The sequence below is a fragment of the Psammomys obesus genome, unplaced genomic scaffold (assembly GCF_907164565.1).
Source record: "Psammomys obesus unplaced genomic scaffold, mPsaObe1.curated_primary_1811, whole genome shotgun sequence".
NCBI lineage: Eukaryota > Metazoa > Chordata > Mammalia > Rodentia > Muridae > Psammomys > Psammomys obesus.
In genome coordinates, this window is record NW_026592118.1 from 550,604 (window position 1) to 573,604 (window position 23,001).

Here is a 23,001-nt window from a genome sequence, read left to right on the forward strand (position 1 = left end):
GGGGGGGGGGGGGGGGGGGGGGGTGTGTGTGTCAAACAGCCTGCCCTTGAGATCCTGTTAGAAATAGTCCGTGTTCCCCTTACTTTGGAAAACTACTTGGTTACTGAGCTACCACGGGCCACATCCGAGCAGAGAAAAAAATCGTTCACCTATTCTTAGGCAGAAATTGTTAGACCAGGGTAAGATGGGACTGAGTTTGCCATTTTATTATATATATATATAATTATATATATATATAATTATATATATATATATAATTATATATATATATTATTTTATTATATATATATTCTGAATATGTCTGAATAATTTTCTAGTTTGGACTAAACTATAAAGGTATTTGAAAGTCTGTATTACTACTAACATGTTAAATTTTGATACTCTGCCTATAGCATCAATTAGAAATCTTTGTTTTTCCAGACAAAAATTAATTAAAGGCACTTAAAAAGTAAAAAAAAAAAAAAAAAAAATAGCAACAATTATTAAGGCCTGAACTATGTGGGTGGAGAAGTCTAGTAATGCCCTGAGGGAAGGACCACCTTACTGCATTCTTTCTCCACCCACTAGAGATAACAGTTGCTAGGAAACTGGCCCATCCCCCTAGGGAGGGACACCAGGTCATTATGGTCTGGGGACCTTTCTATATAGCCAATCAATACAAAATGTAGCATTTTGACCAATAGATGCTTGCCAGGCAGGAATCACTCCTGCCTTGGGCATGCTGGAAGGGACCAGAATCTATATATCACCCAACTAACCTGGGCGCAGCGCGCTCAGAAGCAGTGGGTGTTGTGGGCCCAAGGTGCAGCTTGTAATTTATGTGTTTTACACAGCCCCTCATGTGTTTTGCAACGGAGTCGATTCCTGTAGATCTTTGGGGGCTTGCGAACTGGGTTTAACAAGTTCACTTTTCCCTTTATGAAGCAAGTGTGTCTGAGGAGATACATTTTGTTTCTTGTTTCTCCTTAAATTGCTGGTCAGTGATTTGGGCACCCACTTGGGGAACATGTTGCACTTTATAATTGTTTTAGTGATATATATTTTAAAGGAGCTTCACTCTTTTGTTTCTCTAAGGAACAGTTAGCATTACCTTTCCTTATTTAACTATTTATGTCAGTTTTGACTTGTGGAATTTGATTTTGTTTTTTGGGTCATAATCCAATATTATTTCTATTTGATTTGCTGCTCAAGTTGTCCCAGGTTTTTAACACAAGATGTGACGCTATACTATTTTTATACATTCACCACTACCATCATTTTCTGAATTATTTCCTTCTCCTGTAGTATCACAAACACTTAAAGGCTCATGTTCACGTCTCAAACCTGGCACTCTGCTTAAGTCCATTTAGAATGATACTGAAAACTGAGTTTGTTTCTGGTACCAGGCATCTTCTGAGTCTCTGTTTTATGTTGTGCATAGGATCCAGGGCCTTGTGCATCTGTGCGTGCTAGTAGACACTCCCTCTACGTGTGATCTCCACCCAGACTACTACTACATTCAGCTTTTTATATTAGGTAAGATCTGATTATCGGCCTCAATTCAGGTGCCCTTTTTTATGAGAAAGAGATAAAATTGGCAAGATTTAGGAGTTTGAGTGGATGGCCAGTTTTTTTTTTTTTAAATCAAATATTGACATAACAAATATTATAAGACAAACACTCCACAGATTAGCATCTGTTTGTGAGGCTCTGGTAGGGAACTAGGAATAATTTTTTTTAGCTTAGCAACTTCATTAAGCCATATACAGACTGATAACTGAATGTATATGAAAGGAGGTTGTGTAGAGACTCTGAGATTTTCAGTGTCCTTACATCAATTGTGAAGCCTTTTCTCCTCAGCGTTATCTTTGGACAAGTCTTTAAACTTGCCTCTTCCTTCTCAAAATAAATAAAAGTCCTGTGCAATATTTTTACTTCCTTTGCTTTTTTAATGTTCAGAACACAATGTAATGGGCACAGAATTTAAGACACTCTCCCCCTGTTTCTTTAGCCTTTTGTTGAATTTATAATGGTGAAGTGTTGAGGAAAATTTCAAATAAATGTTGATGCTACTCCTGTTAGCAGTGGCACAGGACCACAGTGGCGTATTGCAGAGGGCACAGCTTACACAAAGCACTAGAAACCAGAGTTGTAAACATGCTAGCTTTCTTCTTCAAAGGAAGCAGATGACACCCATTTATCCAGAAGCCTGGAGTGCATGTTGTCTGATCACGTGGTATCTTTTGCTAATCTATGGAGCCAGCCTTTAACCAAATCCTCCAATATCCTGAGCAATCCTCTGAGTCAGTAGAACCATCTTTATGTTTATTAGAATCCGTTCCTCCCTAGGCCCTTAACCTTGAACACTGTTTACCAGCCAATAGAACTCATTCTTAGGGCAAAGGTCACAGCTGCTTTGTAAAAGAGATGAACCTGCAATGGGATTTTGATGTAGCCATGCCTAAAGCTTTGTTGTGGTAATTGTCACTTGGAAACTTTTCCCCAAGGTTTGAGTATGTGTAAATGTGTAAGAAAGTAAGGCACTTGGTCATTCTTAAGAAGTTTTAACCCACTGCCTTCTTAAGTCATGTCTACTATGTTTTATTGTTTTCCTCACTGTGATTATTTCTCTGCCAGCTGTGAGGCTGGGATCTCCTATAGTGCTTTATTGGATTTAAGATGATGTGATAATTTGAGAAACAGTGCTGATACTGACCTGATTTTCTATTTACACTTATTGACATCTGATTGTGATTACATTTATTGAATTAAAAACTGGAAATGAACAGGCATATTGACTTTAATGTAGCAGACATTATTAGACACATATTTGATTCTTGGGGAAGGACTGAGTTGTAGACCCCATGCTCTGTAGCTTCCTGCAAAATTCTAATTCAGAAATTGAACTTCATATTTGCCTGGTTCTCTTGGTTTTGCTTTGGATTGGAGGATCTAAAATTCTTTGATCACTCCTCTTTCCCCGCTGTTCATCTTCCCAGGAAGACAACTAGGGTTAGGGTTGGAATTCTAAGATGGTATTGTTTATGTCTTTACCTTTCAAAAACCGGAAGCTAATTTACCCATTTATGTTTATTTTCCTTCTATATTTTAATGTAGTTTAGTAATAACCACTATATTCCTAGTTGAGCTTTAAGATCTCATCCTTACCCTGATGGCTAGTAATTTTAATATCTGTGGCACATTGTGTGTCTTTTACTTATAGGAATCATTGAGAATAAGGCAGTAGCTATAATCTGCTGGCAAATTCAGTTTTTCTGAATTACGAATTATACTTGTAATTAATTTTTGTCTTTTTGAGACACTATCTCATAAACTAGTAAGGGATGGTCTTATACTTACTCTTACTTACTTACTACCACTTACTCTAAGTAGTAAGGAGGATGATCCTCCTCCTAGCTCCCAAGTGCTGGGATTATAGGTTTGCCTGATTTTTCTTTTCTTTTTTCTTTAATGAAATAAGGTCACATGTAACCTATGGTAACTTCAGAATCTCTGTGTCGCTGATGCTGGTCTTGAACTTCTGTGGCCACCATTGGCTTGCTCAGAAATAAAACTTTTAGAAATTGTGTTTTTATTGAAACTTCAGTACATTTATTATTTACTTATTGTGTGTGTATATGTGCGTCCAGGGAATGAACTCTGGGCATGTGGCTTGGTGGCAAAACTGCTGGGCCTGACTTCTAGAAATTGTAGGTTTACAAGGTAATCTAAAGGAAATGCAAGTATGAGCAGGAGTCTTGCATTCACAGATACATAAGAGAGAGCTGAAGGTAAAGGCCTTAGCTAGAAAGTTCTGGTTCTGTGATCTGGGCTGAGTAGTTAAAGCTGTAACTTAAATATTTGTATTCATAATTAGTGACCTTTCAAACTCATAAGGAGAGCTTTAAGTAGATGCTGTGATAACTATTAATGTTATGTTTTTGTTTTTTTTTTCCTTTTCTCTTGTTTGTGTTTGGAATACAAATAGAAAAAGTAGTACGACAAAATAGTATGAAATTCACCTCAGTGATAAATTTGGTGCTTGATAAAGTTGTATGGCTTCTCTTTAGAGGTAAGACCCGACTCTTTGTGATTCACCTCATTTGTTTTGCGTGAGGAAACAGATTGATTTCAGCAAATAGAAGACAGCTGTGAAAGCAGAGTATTTTCTTTAGGCTCTACGAACTTTGCTGATGTTACAGATTTGTTATTTCCAGCTGGAAGAATGTAGCCGTTGCCTAGCAGATGTTTACTTTAAATTTTATTTAGGCACTTGATAATTTTGAAAGAAATATAATACTCCTTTAAAACTTCGCAAACATCTCTGTGTGCATGTGTGAGTACGTGCTTGCATGCGTGCCTGTCACCGTGAATGTGGGGAGGTCAAAAGACAACTGGAGTTGGTTCTTTTCCCTGAAACCTGTGGGTTCTGGGGATTAAATTTAGGTTATTAAGCAGCAACTACTACCCAGTGTTTCACCAGCCCTGTTTTGTACTATTTATAAATGCAGGAATGAACTTATTTGATATAAGATAGAAAATCTTACAGCTTTATAAAGTTGTTTATAAATAATCCAAAAATAAAAATATATCCCCAAACTAGAAATAATATAAGCTTGTATTATCTAATTCAATATCATATGTAGAAATTGAATTGAAATTAAGGAAGTCTGAATTTCTCAGTCACATTCCCTGATTTGGTGCGTCATATGCATTAAGTGAATGTGTTGGTGGGCAGTGTTTGATTCTCCTTCAGTCTGTCTCCTGAGTGTCCCTGAGGGAAGCAGAAGGAAGTGGAGGCATTTTTTTAATTGAAAATAGATTTTTAAAAATGCAACATATTTCGATTATAGTTTCCCCTCACACAACTCCTACCTACCCAACTACTCAAATCTACATCCTTTCTTTCTTGACATCTAAAGAATAATAATGGTAATAAAGTAAAATTAGATAATAGGAAAACACAGGAGAATAGAACAAAACAAACAAAAACAGAGCCAAAGGAAAAAGCTCAAGAAACACTTACATAAGCACACATTTACTCATGAAAAATCCCATAAAAACACAGAACTGGAAACCATGATATGGAACAAAGGACCTGTAAGGTTTAAAAAAAAAATGCTCTGACAAACCATTCTGAGACAAAAATTCCAGTACTGCCATTGAATCATTTTGTGTTGGGCATCTTCTACTGGGCACAGGGCCTGGCCTTAAAAGTGGTTTGTACCCCAGTGAGACTCTGTTGGAGAAAAGTAATTTTTTCTTTGTGACCAGTTATCCATGGAAGACAGCTGCTGGGTTAGGATGGGACCTATGCCCTTGTCCCTCTCAGCTCTGAGGCAGATAGCGTTTAACCTAATTATCTGCAATACTAAAAACAAAGACTTGTATTTGTGAACTCTTTTCTTCATCAAGAACCAGGTTTTTGGGAAGTCATCTCTTATATTATTTGCTAGCTCACAGCTGCTAATTTTGAGCTTTGGCCAGTGTGTTCCTATAGCCGGTTCTCCCTGATCTTAATGTAAGACATAGATAACATCAGGACTCAGGATTCAGTCCCTGAATGTCATTGTCTATGGGATAATAGAGGGAAAACTCTTTTTCCTTCTCAGGTTGAATATGGGAATTGAATTGAGAAGAACCAGGTCAGAAAGGGAATTATAACTGCACATTGAGAGATAAGTATAAATCAAAGGGGGAAGATAAAATTGGCGCCTATTTACTTGTTTATTATTTGAGACAGGGTCTCTCCATACCCAACCTGGCCTTGAATTCCTGAGATCCTCCCGCCTAAACCTGCTGAGTGCTAAGACCACAGACCCATGCTTCACCTTCCTCATTCAACATGTTCATCATGAAATGGGCAGTGGGGAGGTTTCTTTTCTTTTATGAGAAAAGAAACCACTGTAATATAATCAGGGCTTGAATCTACACATGGCTCAGTGCATAAAGCCACTTTACTCCATGCTTGACACCCAGAGTTCAATCCCTAGGTCCCACATGGCAGAAGGAGAGAACTGACTCCTGGAAGTTGTTGTTTGGCTTCCTACATGAGCAGGTGTGTGTGCACACACATACTCAATACTGCACACAGATAAATGTAGTGAGATTTTTTTCAGGACAGTGTATGGAAGATGTGGTAGTTCTGTGTCAGCATCTGCAGCTGGAGTGGGTCCTCTTCAAGTTGACAGTCTAGAAAGGATTTAGGAAAACACTTCTTTTGGAGACTTTACTTTAGGCAGAGAAGGGTTTGGGGAAATCTGAGCATCTTAGTTCAAAGTTATAGTCTTCCTCCTTACTGTGGTCTTCGGAGTTCACTCCCTGTGAATGTGTCCAGGCCTCTCCTATGAACTCTCACCCATTTGACAATCTGTTTTATTTCTGCTGAGTGTCTGCCAAGACAGTCATTGATTGAGAATAGTGCACATAGTAAGTTGGTCAGAAAGTCTAACTGGGAGGAGTGAGCTGGCAAACTAGGAGTGAAGGAAAATATCTTTATTCACATATTGGTAACTTGGTAGAATGCTTGACTGTGTTAGTGAGGAAGGCAAGAAGATCACATAGAAGAGAGAAGATTTAGGATGGGAAGCCAAAGATGTTTCTCCCATAGACTGTGAAATTGTTTTAGCTCCCAGTGTATTAAACTTTACATTTGTGTTCATTGATAATTCTGTGAAAAACTGCTCTTATTTGTATGATATAGTCATTAAATCTAGATATGTTGCAGAGGATGCCAGAAAACACCACACCAAAATACAGCTATTGTAGTATGTGGATTGAGTATAGGCCCTTTATAAGTCTGTGGATGGTGGTAAAACTCACTACTTTCCCTCCAGCTGCATATAAAGACTCTATATTTTGTAATGCAAGTTTACATTTATAAAAGGAGTTTATGTTTATAAAAGGAGTTTATATTTCTGTAGGTTACAGATGGTCTTTGGGGAGACTTAATGGTACAACTGCTCTTACCAGCCTTAGCTCTCCTCCTCCTTGCTTTTCAAGATTGCAATCAGAAGCCCAAATTCTTCCCTTTAACCCACAGAGGGAGGAGGTCCTCAACCATTTGGCCCATCTTAGAGTATCATTGTTTTGTGTGTGAAGTTTCTATGCATAGTAAATCAAGCCTTAAACTTTTCCCACTCAACCCTCTTTTACCTGAGAGACTTTTTAATGTTATACCTGGTAGGGAATGTAGTTGTATGGGTATACAAGCCAATACTTACTGCAAATAAAACATTAATAAATTATTTAATTTTTTTAATTTATATTTTTATGGTGTTTTTGAGAATTTTATACACAAGTACTATATTTACATCATCTCACCCTTCCATCTTTACCTTCAATTCCTGTTGTGTGTCCTCCCTCTCATATTAAGTTCTTTAATTTCATGTGCTTGCCTGCATATGTGTGTGTCTGTGTACATGTGTACAAAAACCTGCTGAATCCATTGAATGCTGCTCCTATGTGTGTGTGTTTAGAGGTGACTACTTAAGATTATATACCCTATCTCTCAGAGGCCTAGTCCCTGGAGAAAACTGATTTTCCCTCTCTCAGCAGCCATTAATTGCCTAGAGTTCTTTATCTAGAGGTGGTACCTCATAAGATTTTTTTCCCCCCATCTACATTGTCAGGTGTTATCATGACAGTCTTGTTGAGGTTTCATGGGTACAGCTTACCTATCAAATAACAGGAACACTCACTATTTTACATCAAATATCCTGTTTCTCTTAAAATCCATGCATCCCATGATTTGGGATCATCCCTGAATCTTAGGTCTTGGAGATACAGATAATACACACTGCAGAAAAGACAGTTTCTTCCACAAATGGTGTTAGAAAGCAGATTGTCCACATGTAGAAGAATGAAAGTAAGCTAGTTCCTGTTACTATGCACAAAAATCAGTTATAAGTGGATCAAAGACACTATGTGAAACCTGAAATGCTGAAAACACAACCAGTACCCTCTGTGATATGGATGTAGGAAAGATCTTTCTGAATAAAGTTTCATTTGCTCAGGAATTCAGTGCAACTGTAATAGGACCCTGGATCATAGACCTTAATGTGAAACTTGAAATGGTGAAACAGCTAGGAGATAATAAAGGCAGCATTCTCTAAGATACAGTTGTAGGAAAGGACTTTCTGAAAAACATTATATTTTCTCATGAATTAAGGCCAACAGTTGACAAGTAGGACCCTATAAAACTTAAAAAGCTTTGTACAGCAAAAGGAACAGTCAGTTGAGTGAAGTAGAATCCCAGTGTAGAAAGAATCTTTGTTAGCTGTACACCTGACAAAGGATTAATATTCAGAATATATAAAGAACTCCAAAAATGAAGAATCAAGGGAACAACCTAATTAAAAATAGGCTACGGATTAGAAAATTTAAAAAAAAAAGTGAAATGACCCAAATATATCTGTAGCAGTTTTAAACATTCTTAGCAACTGGGGAAATGCAAATTAACAGTACTTTGAGATTTCATTTCACCCTAGGCAGAATGGTCAATAGAAAGAAAAGAAATGCTGTTGAAAATACAGGGAAATGAGATCTCTTTGATATTGGTGCTGTTACAAACAGGTAGATATGAATCTATTTTAGAGCAATTCTTTAATAGCAAAGGATTTTATCATTTATTAAAGATAAAAGCAGATTTGCATATGTAATAGAATATATATTTCATATCTGTTGTTTTTGTTAACATGAATTAAATATCCGTGATGATCAATATTTTCATTTTAAAATGCTTGGTGCTGGGAATACCACTTCACATAGATGTATACAAAATAACAGCAGTAGCATGTTCATGGCTACTTCAGAAATTGTTGCAAATTCTAGCCTATTTATTTCAAGCCAAAATTCATGTAATGATTTTTTTAAATTAAGATCAAGTCAGCACCTCAAACAGCATTTTTAAAAATCAAGCATTTTAACACAGATATATATAACAGAACCTATATTAATTAGCTACTCACGAGAAATAATGTAGAAAAATGTATGGCTTTGTTTTTTATAATGCAACGTTGTGCTTCTTTAAGATTTATTTATTTTTATTTTATGTGTTTGGGTGTTTTTGCACCATCAGGTGTGTTTTTGTTGCCTCAGGATACCAGAAGAGTATGTTGGATCCACTGGAACTGGAATTAACAGATAATTGTAAGCCTCTATGTAGGTGCCGGGGATCAAACCCGGGCCTCCTGGAAGAGCAACAAGTGCTCTTAAGCTGTGAGCCATCTCTCAAGCTCACCTTTATGTTTCTTTAAGAGTAGAGAATGTTGTGCAGTAAAATTGCACTTATTTTTGGCAGTTCGTAATATACAGTAGTCAAATCTCAGCCAAGGTATTTCAGGCGGCATTGATTGCTGCTGTATGGTGCTATATGCAATGCCTAGGGCACATGTTATGTGGTGAGACATGGGTGAGCATTGACAGAAAAATCATAGTTGTTATATGTTTGATTTTAAATCTGAATTTTTTTTATTTTTTATTTTTTAGATTTTCTTTTTTTACACATCACAGTCTTTTTTCTTTTTCTTTTTATATTAATTACAGTTTACTCACTCTGTATCCCAGCTGTAGCCCCTTCCCTCATTCCCTCCCAATCCCACCCTTCCTCCCTCTTTTTCTCCCATGCCGCTCTTCAAGTCCACAGATAGGGGAGATCCTCCTCCCCTTCCATCTGACCCTAGTTTATTAGTTCTCATCAGGACTGGCTGCATTGTCCTCCTCTGTGGCCTGAGAAGGCTGCTCGCCCCCTCAGGGGGAGGTGGTCAAAGATCTAGCCACAGAGTTCATGTCAGAGACAGTCCCTGTTCCCATTACTAGGGAACCCACTTTGATACTGAGCTGCCATGGGCTACATCTGAGCAGGGGTTCTGTTCTAGGTAATATTCATGAATGGTTCTTGGTTGGAGTATCAGTCTCAGAAAAGACCTCTGTGCCCAGATTGTGGTTCTGTTGCTGTCCTAGTGGAGCTCCTGTCTACTCCAGGTCTTACTAAGATTCTTAAGATTCCCTGTACTCTGCCCAAAGTTTGGTTATGCATCTCAGCACCTGCTTTGCTACACTGCTGGGTAGAGTCTTTCAGAGGCCCCCTGTGGTAGGCCCCTGCCCTGTTTGTGTTTTCTCCTTCCAATGTCCATCCTGTTGTTTGTCTTTTTGAATGAGAATTGACCATCCTACCCAACATCCTTCTTGCTTGGTTTCTTTAGGTATACAGATTTGTGTAGGTTTCTCCTATATTATATGTCTAGTATCCACTTATAAGTGAGTATATACTGTGTGCATCTTTCTGCTTCTGGGATACCTCACTCAGGATGATCTTTTCTAGATCTACCATTTGCCTGCAAATTTCATGATTTCAATCTGGTGCTTCCTCAGACAATAGGAATAGTGCTTCCTCAAGATCCAGCCATACCGCTCCTAGGCATATATCCAAAATATGCTCAAGTACACAATAAGAACATTTGCTCAACCATGTTTGTAGCAGCTTTGTTCATAATAGCCAGGACCTGCAAACAACCCAGATGTCCCTCAACGGAGGAATGGATACAGAAATTGTGGTACATTTACACAATGGAATACTACTCAGCAATTAAAAACAAGGAAATCCTAAATTTATTTTTTTAATTAATTTATTTATTTTATGTATATGAGTGCTCTATCTGCATGTACAGCTGCATGCCATAAGAGAGTACCAGATCACATTATAGATGCTTTTGGGCTACCATATGGTTCCTGTGAATTGAATTCAGTTCCTGTGAATTGAATTCAGGACCTCTGGAAGAACAGACAGTGCTCTTAGCCACTGAGCCATCTCTCTAGCCCCCTGAATTTATATTTGATCATTTATTCAGATACCTTTTACTGTTGCCAACTTTTGTGTGCCCTTCCTTTCCATTTACTTTCAGGACCACATAGGGCTGAGAACCTTAGTAGAAGAAGATCTGCATAAATAACAAACCTTTTTTTCTTTTTATTCTTTTGGGTTTTTTTTGTTTCTATGTATCCATTGTTCATATGTATGCCTACATATATGTAGGTATATGTATGGAAGCCAAAGGTTGATGTTGAATCATGCTCACTTGCTCTTAGGTTTTGAGACAGGGTCTTTAACAGAACTTGGAGTTTGCTGATTCGGCTACACTGTCTGGCTAGAAAGCCCTAGGGATCCTCCTGTCTCCACCTCCCGAATACTGAGATTACAGGCATCCCTGGCATTTTTACATAGTTGTTGGGAATTGAACTGAGACCCTCATGATTTAACAGTAAGCACTTTACCCACTGAGCCATATCCCCAGGTCTCATTTTGTTTTTTATTTATTTGCCTCGTTTTGCAATTGTTTGTTTTATTTTGTCTGTGTATACATGTATGTATTTGTGTGTGTACACCACAGTACACCTGTGGAGGTCACAGGACAAATTGTAGTAGTTGGTTCTTTCTTTCTACCATCTGGGATGAGGGGATTGAACTCAGATTGTCAATCTTGGTGGCAAGGGTATTTTTCCCCCTGGAGCATCTTCCTGCCCATTTTGCCTTTTAAAAGTCTAAGAATGCTTATGCTAGAGCTCTAGCACTGAATTACATCCTCATTTTTAGTTTCTGGATTTTAGCAACATGGAAAGATGAGGGAAAGGCATTTAAGAAAACTTAAGGTGGAGTTTGTGTGGGTGAGGAGGCAGCTCAGTGGTTAAGAGCACTGACTGCTCTTCGAGAAGATCTTCCCAGCACCCGCAATCAGTTCTAGGGGATCCATTACCTTCTACTGTTCATTTCTGTTACTAGACAAATGTGTGATGCCCAAACCATGCAGGCAAAAGGCACACATAAATTAAATGCTTAAAAACTAAAATAAAACTTAAGGAACTGGAGAGCTGCTTCAGCAGGTAACTGTGCTTGCTACTCTCCTGGAGGACCTGAGTTTGATTCCTGGCACCCATTTTGGCTAGCTTACAACCACATTTTATTCCAGCTCCAGAGGGTCTGGTGCCCTCTTTTTGCCTCTTTGGGCACCTGCACATAAATGGCACGCATGCACGCGCACACACACACACACACACACAATATGACATATACAATGTGTTAAAATCTTAAAGTAAAAAAACTCAAGGGAAATACATTTTTGCAAGGATTCAAAGAGGGCAAGCCCGTTGTTTATCAGGAGAATCTTATTCATGCTTGGTTGGCTTTAACAAAAGTTCATGTCTCTGAGCACTAGAACCTGGGGTCCTTTCTGGCAATACTCATATATACCTCCCCCACCCCCACTTTGTGAGCCTGTCTGCTCTGGTTTTCTACATTAACTGCCACTCATTTGTGTACTTAACTCCACAGGTTTTCCCAACATTCATCATACAATAGTCAGAACGTTCTTTTAAAACCACAGTTAGTATTATGAGACACAGGCATATTTATTGAATGTACATACTGTCTTAATCAGAGTTTGTATTGCTGTGGTAGAAACACCATGACCAAAAGCAACTTGGTAGGGAGATTAATTTTTCTTTAGATACAGCTTTTGAATATAGCACTGAGGGAATCCAGGTTAGTAGCCTGGAGACAGGAACTGCAGCAGCACCCATGGAACAGTGTAACTCCTCCCAGCTTGCTCAGTATTCTTTCATATACAAGTCAGGACCACCTGCCTACCCAGGGGTAACACCATCAACAGTGAGCTGGGCTCTTCCATATCACCAATCAGGAAAGGAAATGCTCCATAGGCTTACCCACAGGCCATTCTGGTGGGAGAATTTCTTTATCAATTGAGATTCCTCTTCCAGAATAAATCCAGCTTGTGTTAAGTTGACCTAAAACTATCTAGGGCATATACCTTCCATTATATGGTTCTCTTCCTATATGTCTTGTTCTTAGATCACTGCTACTATGATGTGAAGGCCCAGAACTATGTCAATGGACTGATTGCAAACCTAATTACTAAGTTGTACTAATTACTAAGTAATTAGTAATTAGTAAGAACTAAGTAATTACTAATTGCTAAGTTTTCAGTACTGGATGTTTTAAGGTGGACGTGTCAGATGATGAAAACCATGGGTCATCAGAAGACATGTTAAATGGAAGGAATAATTTTTGAAGTTAAAAACCATGGTTTATATGTTTTTCCCCCCATTTGTGACTCAAAGCTTCTCCCTCCTTGTTAGTACTATTATCTTTGCATTAATGTCAGTTTAAACCACTTAATCTGTGGTTGACATTAGGTCTTTATATTGAAGAATTGTTGATAGGAAAAAAATGTAAGGGTCCATCTCTGACCCTTAGCAGGGGCTACTGTTGCACCTGCTAGCATGCACAGAAGTTAACAATTGGCAAGTGGATCTGGCTGAGGACAGAGTCTGCCAGTGTCTTGCCCTACCTGTGTGTACTTTTCATCATACAGGTTTTGTTCTCTGTTTAGAAATTAATATATGATTAAGAGTATGGTAGAGAGAAAATTCTTATTTGGATGTAGAGAAAAAAGCCAAAAATTTTAAAAAAGCAGAAAAAGATTACTGATGAGAAAACAAGAGGACAAGAAATGGTGATGCCTGCTGACCTCAGAAAAGTGGCTGATGGGAATGGGAAGGGGCTACCATCCCATTTGGAAGGTCTTTCTAGGTTGGCTGAGATTCATAAACAGCCCAATTAGCTTGAGTAAGCTGGGTGTGGGCTGATAGTGACATTCTTTGGAATTTTTTCTTTTAAGGACTTAGTTTTTGCAGAAGGCCTGGGATACAGAAATGAGAAAATTCCACTTGATTAGCAGTCCCCCGAAACCAGGAAATACAAGGTTAGATGCTGAATTTTGTCTTAAGAAAGTCTGGATAGGGTCTGAAGGTTTTCTTTTGTGTTAAAGAAAAAAGTACTAGTCTAATGCACAGTCTACATGACAGGAAGGCTGCCACAGGAAAGATTACTGTGAATGTGAGGGTGGTGGACAGTTTGTGAGTCATCTAAATTAACTAGAGATTGCATGTTGTGGTGAGGTACTGAAGTTTTACACTTTCTTTGTTTTGTAATCCTTAATGCACTTTTTTGTTTCAACTTAGGGTAATGCATTTTTCCATGTGAGAGCTCTGGAATTTGTTCCTGTTTTCCCTCCCTTCTTCTAAGGCCTCCTCACTTCTGCTGAGTGGTATTCCTGTGTTCTGTCTAATGCATTGGGTTAAGTCAGGAAGGTCCTAAGCCTGGGAGGGAGGTTGTAGAACTCTAGTTAGGAATTATGTGGCTGCTCAGCAGTGACGATGCAGACTCAACTCAGCTACTGGGACCACACCAACTACGCACACTTGTAACACCATTACCAGTTTACCAGTTCTAGATCACCATCTGAGGGTGTGGATGATCTTTCTTTGGTCCTTTAGTTTCAGTTCTTGCCTTTAATTAGTGAAAATCTTACAAAAACCTCATTTTCAGGTTGAGCCAATGACTAATTTAAGTCAAGTGATATGTTCTTGATTCTTACTGTGTTTTAGGAGGATACAATGTGGCCACTGTAGCTGGTCACATTGGACTGTCAATAGGAGACTTGATTGGTGTGTTGGCATTGACACACACACATATATATATATACTGGTTTCTGAAGACATGGGAGAGATTTAACAGAATATTTAGAGAAAATCTGTAAAGTTTCAACATCACTTAGGCCTTCTCTTGATTGCCTCAGGAGAACAGAACTTTGGCTAGCTGCTACAGTTTATTGTACTACTCCATTAAAAACGAAACGAATAGAGTGGTAAATGATAAGTTTAGGACATAAAAACATTTTTCAGAAATTTATCTTTTTGTCAGTTTTGCCTAGGCACATCTTTGAATTCCTGTGTATCTAGCCTGCTTGTTATTTTTGGAACTTCATTCTGAGACTTGAAACTTACCTGTTTGGGAGAATACTGCCCAGAATTTCTGTAAATATTGATCCTACTCTATTTCTTCTCCCGTCCCTTCCCAGGTCTCTAGTTATGTGTATGAGATATTATTTTAATTCTGTCCTCTTGTTGTTGTTGTTTTTTTTTTTTTTAAATGAAGTTCTCCTTAAATCTGGAGGTTCTCTTTTCTCTATGGTGATAATTTTCATCATTTTAGAAACTTAATTCTGCATGTTTCCTGCATAATTTTTATAGGAATCAAAATCATCGAAAAGAGGAGACCACAATGAAGTAAATCCAGCCCTCTGAGCCCTTTCTCTCACATGCATGAAACAAAACTCATGAAAATTAGACAGAGAAAGTTCTTCATAGATGGATATTTTTTAAACATTAAAACTAAGTTTACTGAATTTAACATTAGCTCAGGTCTCAGTCTGATCATATTTTTAGGGGGCTTTTTTTTTTTTTAAATAATGTTCATTGTGAAGCATTTTAAACTTGATCTGTAAATTTGATTCTTATTGTTTACTTTAAAGTCCTGAGTTAATGTAGTTACTAAATTCACACTTTAAGTTATTGTAGAATTTAAGTATATTTCCTTGCGATGGTTTTGTCATCTGAAGGGGCAGATGGCAATCAGGGAATCCTCATGTACCTGATGGCTTACCTAAGCCCATTTCTTAAAGCAATGTTACAAACTCTCAGCTCAAATAATGATACAATGAACTGACAGGGTCGTTTTTCTATAGTCGGAATTTAAGTTTTATTATAGGCTTTTAAAGCTACACAAATGAACACTTTCCCATCTTTTTACAACTTCCTTAGTTTTGAATACTTTGCATGTTCTTTGACTAAATAAGATCCTATTTCTTAGACATTTGACAGCCAATGGGAGCAGACATCCTCAAAGTTATGTGTCTGTTACATGTTGCCTGATTTAAGGTGGTTCTTATCCAAGTGACTGTGAGAAGAACGTCCTTTGAAAGGAATCTATAAATTAGCAGAACACTTTAAAGATTTGCTTTAAAAGAACTATTATCTTGGACTAGAAAGATGGCTCAGCCGTTAAAGACTCACAACCGAAAATAAAAGTACTGTTACCTGTGCCAACCATCTCTTTTATTCGTATCATTAATTTACTGTTGCTTTTCCCTCTATAGAAAGGCAGAAATCCTAAAAGATGTCTTCCAGTAATGACCACGTTTTAGTACCAATGTCACAGAGAAACACCAACGGCCTTCCCGGAATGAACTCCAGCAACACGAAGACGCTTACAGGAGATGTGCTAAGTTTTCGTAACATCACCTATCGAGTGAAAATGAAAAGTGGGTTTTTAATCCGGAAAACAGTTGAGAAAGAAATACTGTCTGATATCAAGTATGTATATGAATTCTTTACAAGACTGCTTTATTTATCTGCAGTGAGTTATTTATATACAGTTAGTCATTACTAACGAGTTGCTGTGAATACTTAATGTGTTTGGACATATGTATGTAGACATATCCTGTCATTTCTTTTGTCTAAACTAGGACATAAATTATTTGCTCTCTTGTTAGACATATATATTTACTCACAAAGGAACTGCAAAAGCTTAAAAAATAGTCTCATTTTTTGAGAAATTGAATATTTTAATAAACTATTTTGTTAAGACTGGGAAGTCTTACACCTTAGAGGTAAAGGTCTGACTTTGTAATTTATGGTATGTTGATTGTGAACATGGAATTGTAACCTCAGATTTAGTTTTTTAAATAGAAGACCTGCTAATACACTTTTAAAAATATGTGTAAACTTTATGTCTATTAAGTTTCTGTAGAAAGGAGGTGGAAAATGCAGTATGATTTGAAAGTCTTGATTTTTCAAACACACCTGTTTTAATAAATGACTTATTTATGGTAAGCTGATTGTAGTCTTTAAGGATTTACTTAGTACTCTCTCTCCATAATAAAAACATGTAGAAAGGCTTGGAATATGGCTCAGTTTGTATAGTGCTTGCTTATCATGCATAAAACTATGCTACATGCATTGTATGCATAATGATAGTATGAATAATGGGTTCAGTTCCCAGAACCACATAAAACGATCTATCATTACATCTGTAATACCAGCCCTTGGGAGGTGGAAGCAGGAGTATCATAAGGTCAGGGGCATCCTGAGCTACCTAAGACTCTGTCTTCAAATAACAAAGGTAAAAAATATGAAAATGTAAGGTTACTCTCATTTAGCTGAAGTTCTATTCTTGAAGGCCAAAGTGATGAGGATTTGGGATCCAACTTAATGTAGGTAGCCAGTTCTGTTTTAAAAGCACTTAGTAATTTGTGATATTTGTTCTTTCATCAAGCAATGAAGTTATATTCAGAATATGGTGTTCACATAGAAACTAGAGTGGAGAGTAAATATATATTTCTGTAGAACCTGTCACCCCTAACCTCTTGGTTGCCATTGATTGGCTTGTTAATCTTTACCTGGTTTTTAGAGAACTGAGTCTATAGTTTGCCAGTGTGGTGTTGATAAATTAATTTGGGTTTGTTTGGACAGCCAGTTCTCTCTTTGTCTCTTGTAGTCTGGGGCAGTTATAAGAGTTCTTTGACCTAGTGTAAATACAGGCCTATGTGGAATCAGATACTTCAGTTTTCCTAACTTGCTTTAGGTTCATGGTATTACATTACAGCATCAGAAGAGTAATTATCACAAGTGTGTACATTCCTGGATCTCTGTTGTCTTCACTGGCATTCGGCAGTGGTTCATCATCACTATTTGTGTTGGTACTCTTTTGGTACCAGATTTGCTTGCTGGAAAACCTTCGGGTATTTTCACTTCTCCTTTGTTACTTTGATTTATTCCTCATTTGTAGTATTTCTTTGGTACAGGAAGAAATCACTAGTTACTTACCCTGTGACCTGCACTCAGCTGATGTTCACTCTTGTAGAAAATGTTTTTTCCAGCCAGGATCTGGGTACTTAAGAGTTTTCGTTACTGTTGCACTGTAATTGCCTCTGCTTTCTGAATGAGACAAGCTAGGTAATATATGTTTGCATTTATAGGCACACATAGACATGCACATACTTTTGGTTGAAAAAATATCTCTCTTTCCCTCATGTTCACATACATATAGATCTTGTTAGGCAGAGTAAAAGAAGTTAGTAGTGGGTGAAGCTCCGGTGAAGGAACAGTTAGTTGGCATCAACTCTCAGTGCATTCTGGGAGTTTCCTAGCTGTGTTTTTCTGTAGCTATCTGTATATAGATAACACATGATTCCTCAGAATGTATCAATTATAATCTAATACGTTACATGTGTTCTAAATTTACATGTTTTCTTTTCCCTCAAGGTGTCTAAAGCTTGGCTGTCATTCTCCACCCATCCCCCTCTTCTAGCTTAGAGATTAAGTTCAATGCTAGACAAGTATTCTGCTACTAAGCTACATCTCCAGTCTTCATTATTATTGTGCTTGCCTATTCACTCAGTTTTTTATTCTGACCTAAGTATTATTAATAATAATAATACTGATGAGTAATAACCTGTCTAGCTTGTGGCTATCTCTTCTCTGTTCTCCATGCTCTTCAAGGCTCCTGTTGTTGGGTGCTGGTGTCATCAGCGTAGGACCTGGGTAGTCTTCCTATTAAGATAGGGAAGATAAGAAAAAGTCTAATAAAAATGATCAGGAGTTGTTGTTGATGTTGTTAATGTTGTTGATTTTTTGGCTTTTTAAACAAGGTTTAATGAATCCCAAATTAACCTCAAACTCACCATGAAAGCAAGGATGGCTTGAATTCCTGATCTTCCTGTCTCTATATCCCAGGTTCTTGGATAACAGATATGCCCACCATATCCTCTACTAGAAGTGATTAATAATTATTCACATAGAAAATAATAAATAATAATATAAAACTAAGTTTTCTGGACAGATATTTAATATTCACTAAGTTGTTCTGATTTCTTATTTTGTTAGTAGTATTTAGCTTTAAGTGATAAATCATAACATAAAGATTACATTTATTAATAAGATTATTTTACTTCCTGGCGTGTATTGTTTAAAAAAAAAGTTCTTCTTTGAAGTCCCAGTCTATAGTTTTACCAGTTAGGAGGCTGAGGCAGGAAGATTTTTATACATTAAAGACAAGTCAAGGCTACATAGTGAGTTCAAGGCTAGCCTGGGCTAGCATATGAGGAACTGTCTTCAAACAAAAGTCTCAGTAATAAAAATGTAGCTTCCTTTATCTGATACATTTTGAATGCTTTCTAGGTTATTGGTGTTATACAGATTTTATTTTTCTGTTCTCAGACTTTATATTTCCCTGAAGAATTAAAAAACTGAAGTACTTTCAATTTGTTAATTTCTGCTGTGAGAGAGGATCAAAAGATACAACTGAAGCAGCTTGCCGTGAATTGGAGGAATAGGTGTCAGAACTGAGGAAGTGTATTTGTGTTGCTCAGTGTATGTGTGGGGGGAAATGGCCCTCCTTCAAAACTGTCCTTAAGCACAATAGCAAGAAAAGATTGACTGTTATCCACTAAAATGCAGTAAGAAAGACAGGGATTTTCCAAGAGGATTTCATTGTGTACATTCAGAAAAGCGAGCAAAGTCCTCCTGTGCCACAGTTCTTACTAGAGCTAATGAGGGAGAACCAAGCAGTCAAAGGTTATAAAGCAAGGGTGGAGGGCAGGGTGGGGCAGTTAGGAAACTGTAGGTCACAGAGTAGAAGAGAGGTCATCAGCAGACACTTTGTACCATACAGCAGTGTTATAACTGAGCTCTGGCTTCGTGGCATGAAAGCTGAGAGAGCCCTGAAAGTATAATTCTATTCAGATCACACTATTGATGAAAACAGGAATAGGTGACCAGCTATATATCTGTGTGCTGATCCAAGAAGACCAAGGTTTATTTTTTCATTTGTCTGCTTGTTTTTCTCAGCGTATTCCATTTTCTACAAGAGGGTGTCTGTGACCATAGCATACATCAAATAATGAGTGAGTGGAGTTGGAATTAACCACTGCCCCAGATTCAAACTTCTGGAATCCAACCTTATTATTGTCTTTAATAGTAGAATTTAGTATATATATATATATATATATATATATATATATATATATATGTATGCCAACCTTAGAGATCTATTAAACTGTGGTAGCACATTAATGTTAGGTTTCTTCCTAAATGATTCAGGATGTCTTAGACTTTATATAAGTAGGAATTTTAAAAAGCCTACTTATATAAGTTGCTGAAAGAGTTTTGTGGCAGTGAATCCTTAGAGATTAAAAGGCTCTATTCATTTTTAGAAGCAGGTGGTAGGGAGCTGTTGATATAGGAGAAACATCAACAAGTAGAAATACATGCACACTGAAAGTTTACCCTGGCTTCTCTGTGTCTGTTACCCATACTTCTCTGGATAGTATGTTGGAGGGGTAACACAGTAAAAGAATAAGAGATTTTTCCATGTTACAACTTGATTGAGGCCTAATGGTCTGTTGTTACATTTGTCTGGTATTTCACTGAGAGGTACATCATTAACAAGCAAAGCAAAATTACATTTCACCTTTAACCTTGCCATTAAATAATTGGGATACACCAGGTACATCAGGCAATAAATGTTGAGTTTCTCTTGTACTTAAGTGCAGGGTGATACCTGTACTGGAGAGTTTATTGCTCATGACAGTGTATAATCATAAGAAAGATCTTTTTAGTCATCATATGAATGAAATGGCAGTTTTGGCTTTTTACTGGAATAGATACTGTGTTCTCTGAAATACATCTTGACCTATTTACCAGTTCTAGGGTCTGAAAATGACACTGGTATTGGATGGGCCAACTCAGGCCTTTCTTCATCATTCCTATGTAGCTGTAATGGGCCCACCCTTAATTCTCTTTTCTCTTGTCTATTTTCTTTAGCTACCTTCATTTGACACTGTCAACATTGCTGCGATTTTCCATCTTAGTCAATCTGAATAACCATATAATTTGTTGAAACAAATGGCTGTGTATTGTGTGTCTGTAAGTCATTATTAAACACTTCACCAGGAAGGAGAAGTCTCTTTTAAGACTGTATTTCCCTTTCTAATTAGTAACACTGTTTCTATTGTTTCAAATTTATTTTTATTTGTGGGTGTGTGGTGGTGGTATGAGAGAGAAAGAGAGGTAGACAGACAGAAACAGATAGATCAGGGCACACAAACGGAGGTCAGAGGACAATTTGGGGAATCAGTTCTCCTTCCACCAAGGCTTGCGGGGATCAAACTCTGGTCTTCAGACTTGCATAGCCAGTGTTTTCCACACTGAGCCATCATGTCTACCTGACATTTTTTAGTTTCATGTTAAGTACTGTTGATGCTTCTGTCCTAACACTGAAACTTCAATTTAAGATACTTTTACATTTTAGTCTGATTAGATTTTAGTAATGAGAACTGGTGCTCTTCAAGTATTGATTGTGCTGGACTTTGCTAGGTAAGTAGTAAGTCAAAGCAATTTAAAGATACTAGTCATTATTAGCTTTACTCAAAAACTGTTCTGCACTTTATGTTGGTTAACTCTTCCTCACTTATTTCAGGAATCTGTTATTTTAAGAATATTATAATCTTTCTTACTTAAAAGACTGTCAGTTGCTGTTGCTGGGACTCATGATAAGCATGTGCTCTACTGCTGAGTTGTATCCCTAACTCAATTAAGGAACATTGGCTATGCCATTTTCAAACGATTATTTCAAGAGCAAGTTATAGAACAATAGTAAAAGAAAGGTTGAGAAGGAACAGACTCATTCATATAGTACTTGTGGTCTATAGCCTTTAGATTCTTGTATCAGTGATTCTTTTTTATCTCAAGAGGTTGTGCTGGTTTGCACATTTTTCATCCTCATTTTTTAGTGTGTTCAGTTCAGATGGTGAGTTTAAAGAACTTCATGTAAAATACAACATTAAGAAAGTTTGGTTTTTTTTTCCTAGTGGGATCATGAAACCTGGCCTCAATGCCATTCTGGGACCCACAGGCGGAGGCAAGTCTTCGTGAGTATAACATACATATAAATAAGCATTTTCTGTTCATTAAAAAATCACATTCACATGAACAGGTGTTGGCTGATTATTTTTAGTGTATATGTGGCCTGGTTTTAGGTGTTGTGGATAATATGGGATTGAACTATCTCATGGTTTTGTCCCAAGGACCAAAAAGACTCATTAGGTCATGTTGTATGGGTGGTGATCTCCAAGGAGCATTAACCAAGTAGGCCATTTGGGGACGTCTTGCTATTTAAGCCAGTGTTTTCTTGCTTTTATATTTTGGGTTATGCTGTAGGACATAATGAAAAGGGAGCTGAGAATCTAAAACATGTAAACTTGTTTTTTGTTTTGTTTTTCTTGTTTTATTTTGAGTCAGGATCTCAGCTTTGTAGCCCTGGCTAGCCTGGAACTCACTATGTAGACTAGGTTGGACTTAACTTACATAGATCCTCCTGCCCCTGCCTCCTGAGTGCTGTGATGAAAGGTACGGGCCACCATGCTCAGCCTATAAATTTGTTGTCAAACTATAAATGTATCAACTAGTTAAGTTTTAACACTAGTAGAACTTGCATTTAGAGAAGCTATGCAATATGGCCTGTGTCGAAGGAGAAAAAAATCCTTATACATGTTCTTTACAGGTTGCTAGATATCTTAGCAGCAAGGAAAGATCCGCGAGGATTATCTGGAGATGTTTTGATAAACGGGGCACCTCAACCTGCCAATTTCAAATGCTGTTCAGGTTATGTGGTTCAAGTGAGTATAAATAGATTTCAGCTATATATGTGCAAGTGCATTTGATTATAGTTTAGTTTGTTTCCAATTAAATCTACGACATATTCATAGAATTCATATATTCGCATCAGATTTTCATTAACTTCCATTACACTGGGGTGGTGTTAAAGGGAAAAACAGAGTCGGCCTGGAATATGATCCTGTAGGGCAGTAGTATCAGTTCTGGCATCCATATAATTTCCAAAAAAAGAAAAAAAAAAGATTCTCTTCATTTTCTTTCTTAACATTGGAGATGTCTTTCCCAAATCCTTCCACCATGCAACCTTAAAATGGTGGTGATTTTACATGTGTACTGCTTGGGTGTACAGCCGACTGCTAAAAATGATGCCATTGAACTTTGCAGGTGTCTCTATATGCAGTTACTGCAACTTAAGAGAACCTGTGGTTTACC

At 37.4% G+C, this 23,001-nt stretch overlaps 1 protein-coding gene across 7 annotated transcripts in view; it reads left to right on the plus strand.

Moving 5' to 3' along the window:
• Positions 1–23,001, plus strand: part of LOC129680835 (broad substrate specificity ATP-binding cassette transporter ABCG2) — a 56,642-nt gene that overhangs the window by 6,341 nt on the left and 27,300 nt on the right. For 4 of the 7 annotated variants that reach the window (XM_055612596.1, XM_055612594.1, XM_055612600.1 and 1 more), the window contains 4 exons: positions 1,421–1,515; positions 15,993–16,209; positions 21,765–21,824; positions 22,457–22,571. In XM_055612596.1, coding sequence (XP_055468571.1) covers positions 16,013–16,209; positions 21,765–21,824; positions 22,457–22,571 — 372 coding nt within the window. In that variant the 5' untranslated portion in view covers positions 1,421–1,515; positions 15,993–16,012. The remainder of the gene's footprint in view (positions 1–1,420; positions 1,516–15,992; positions 16,210–21,764; positions 21,825–22,456; positions 22,572–23,001) is intronic. The other 3 variants (XM_055612598.1, XM_055612595.1, XM_055612601.1) reach the window with 1 other exon arrangement.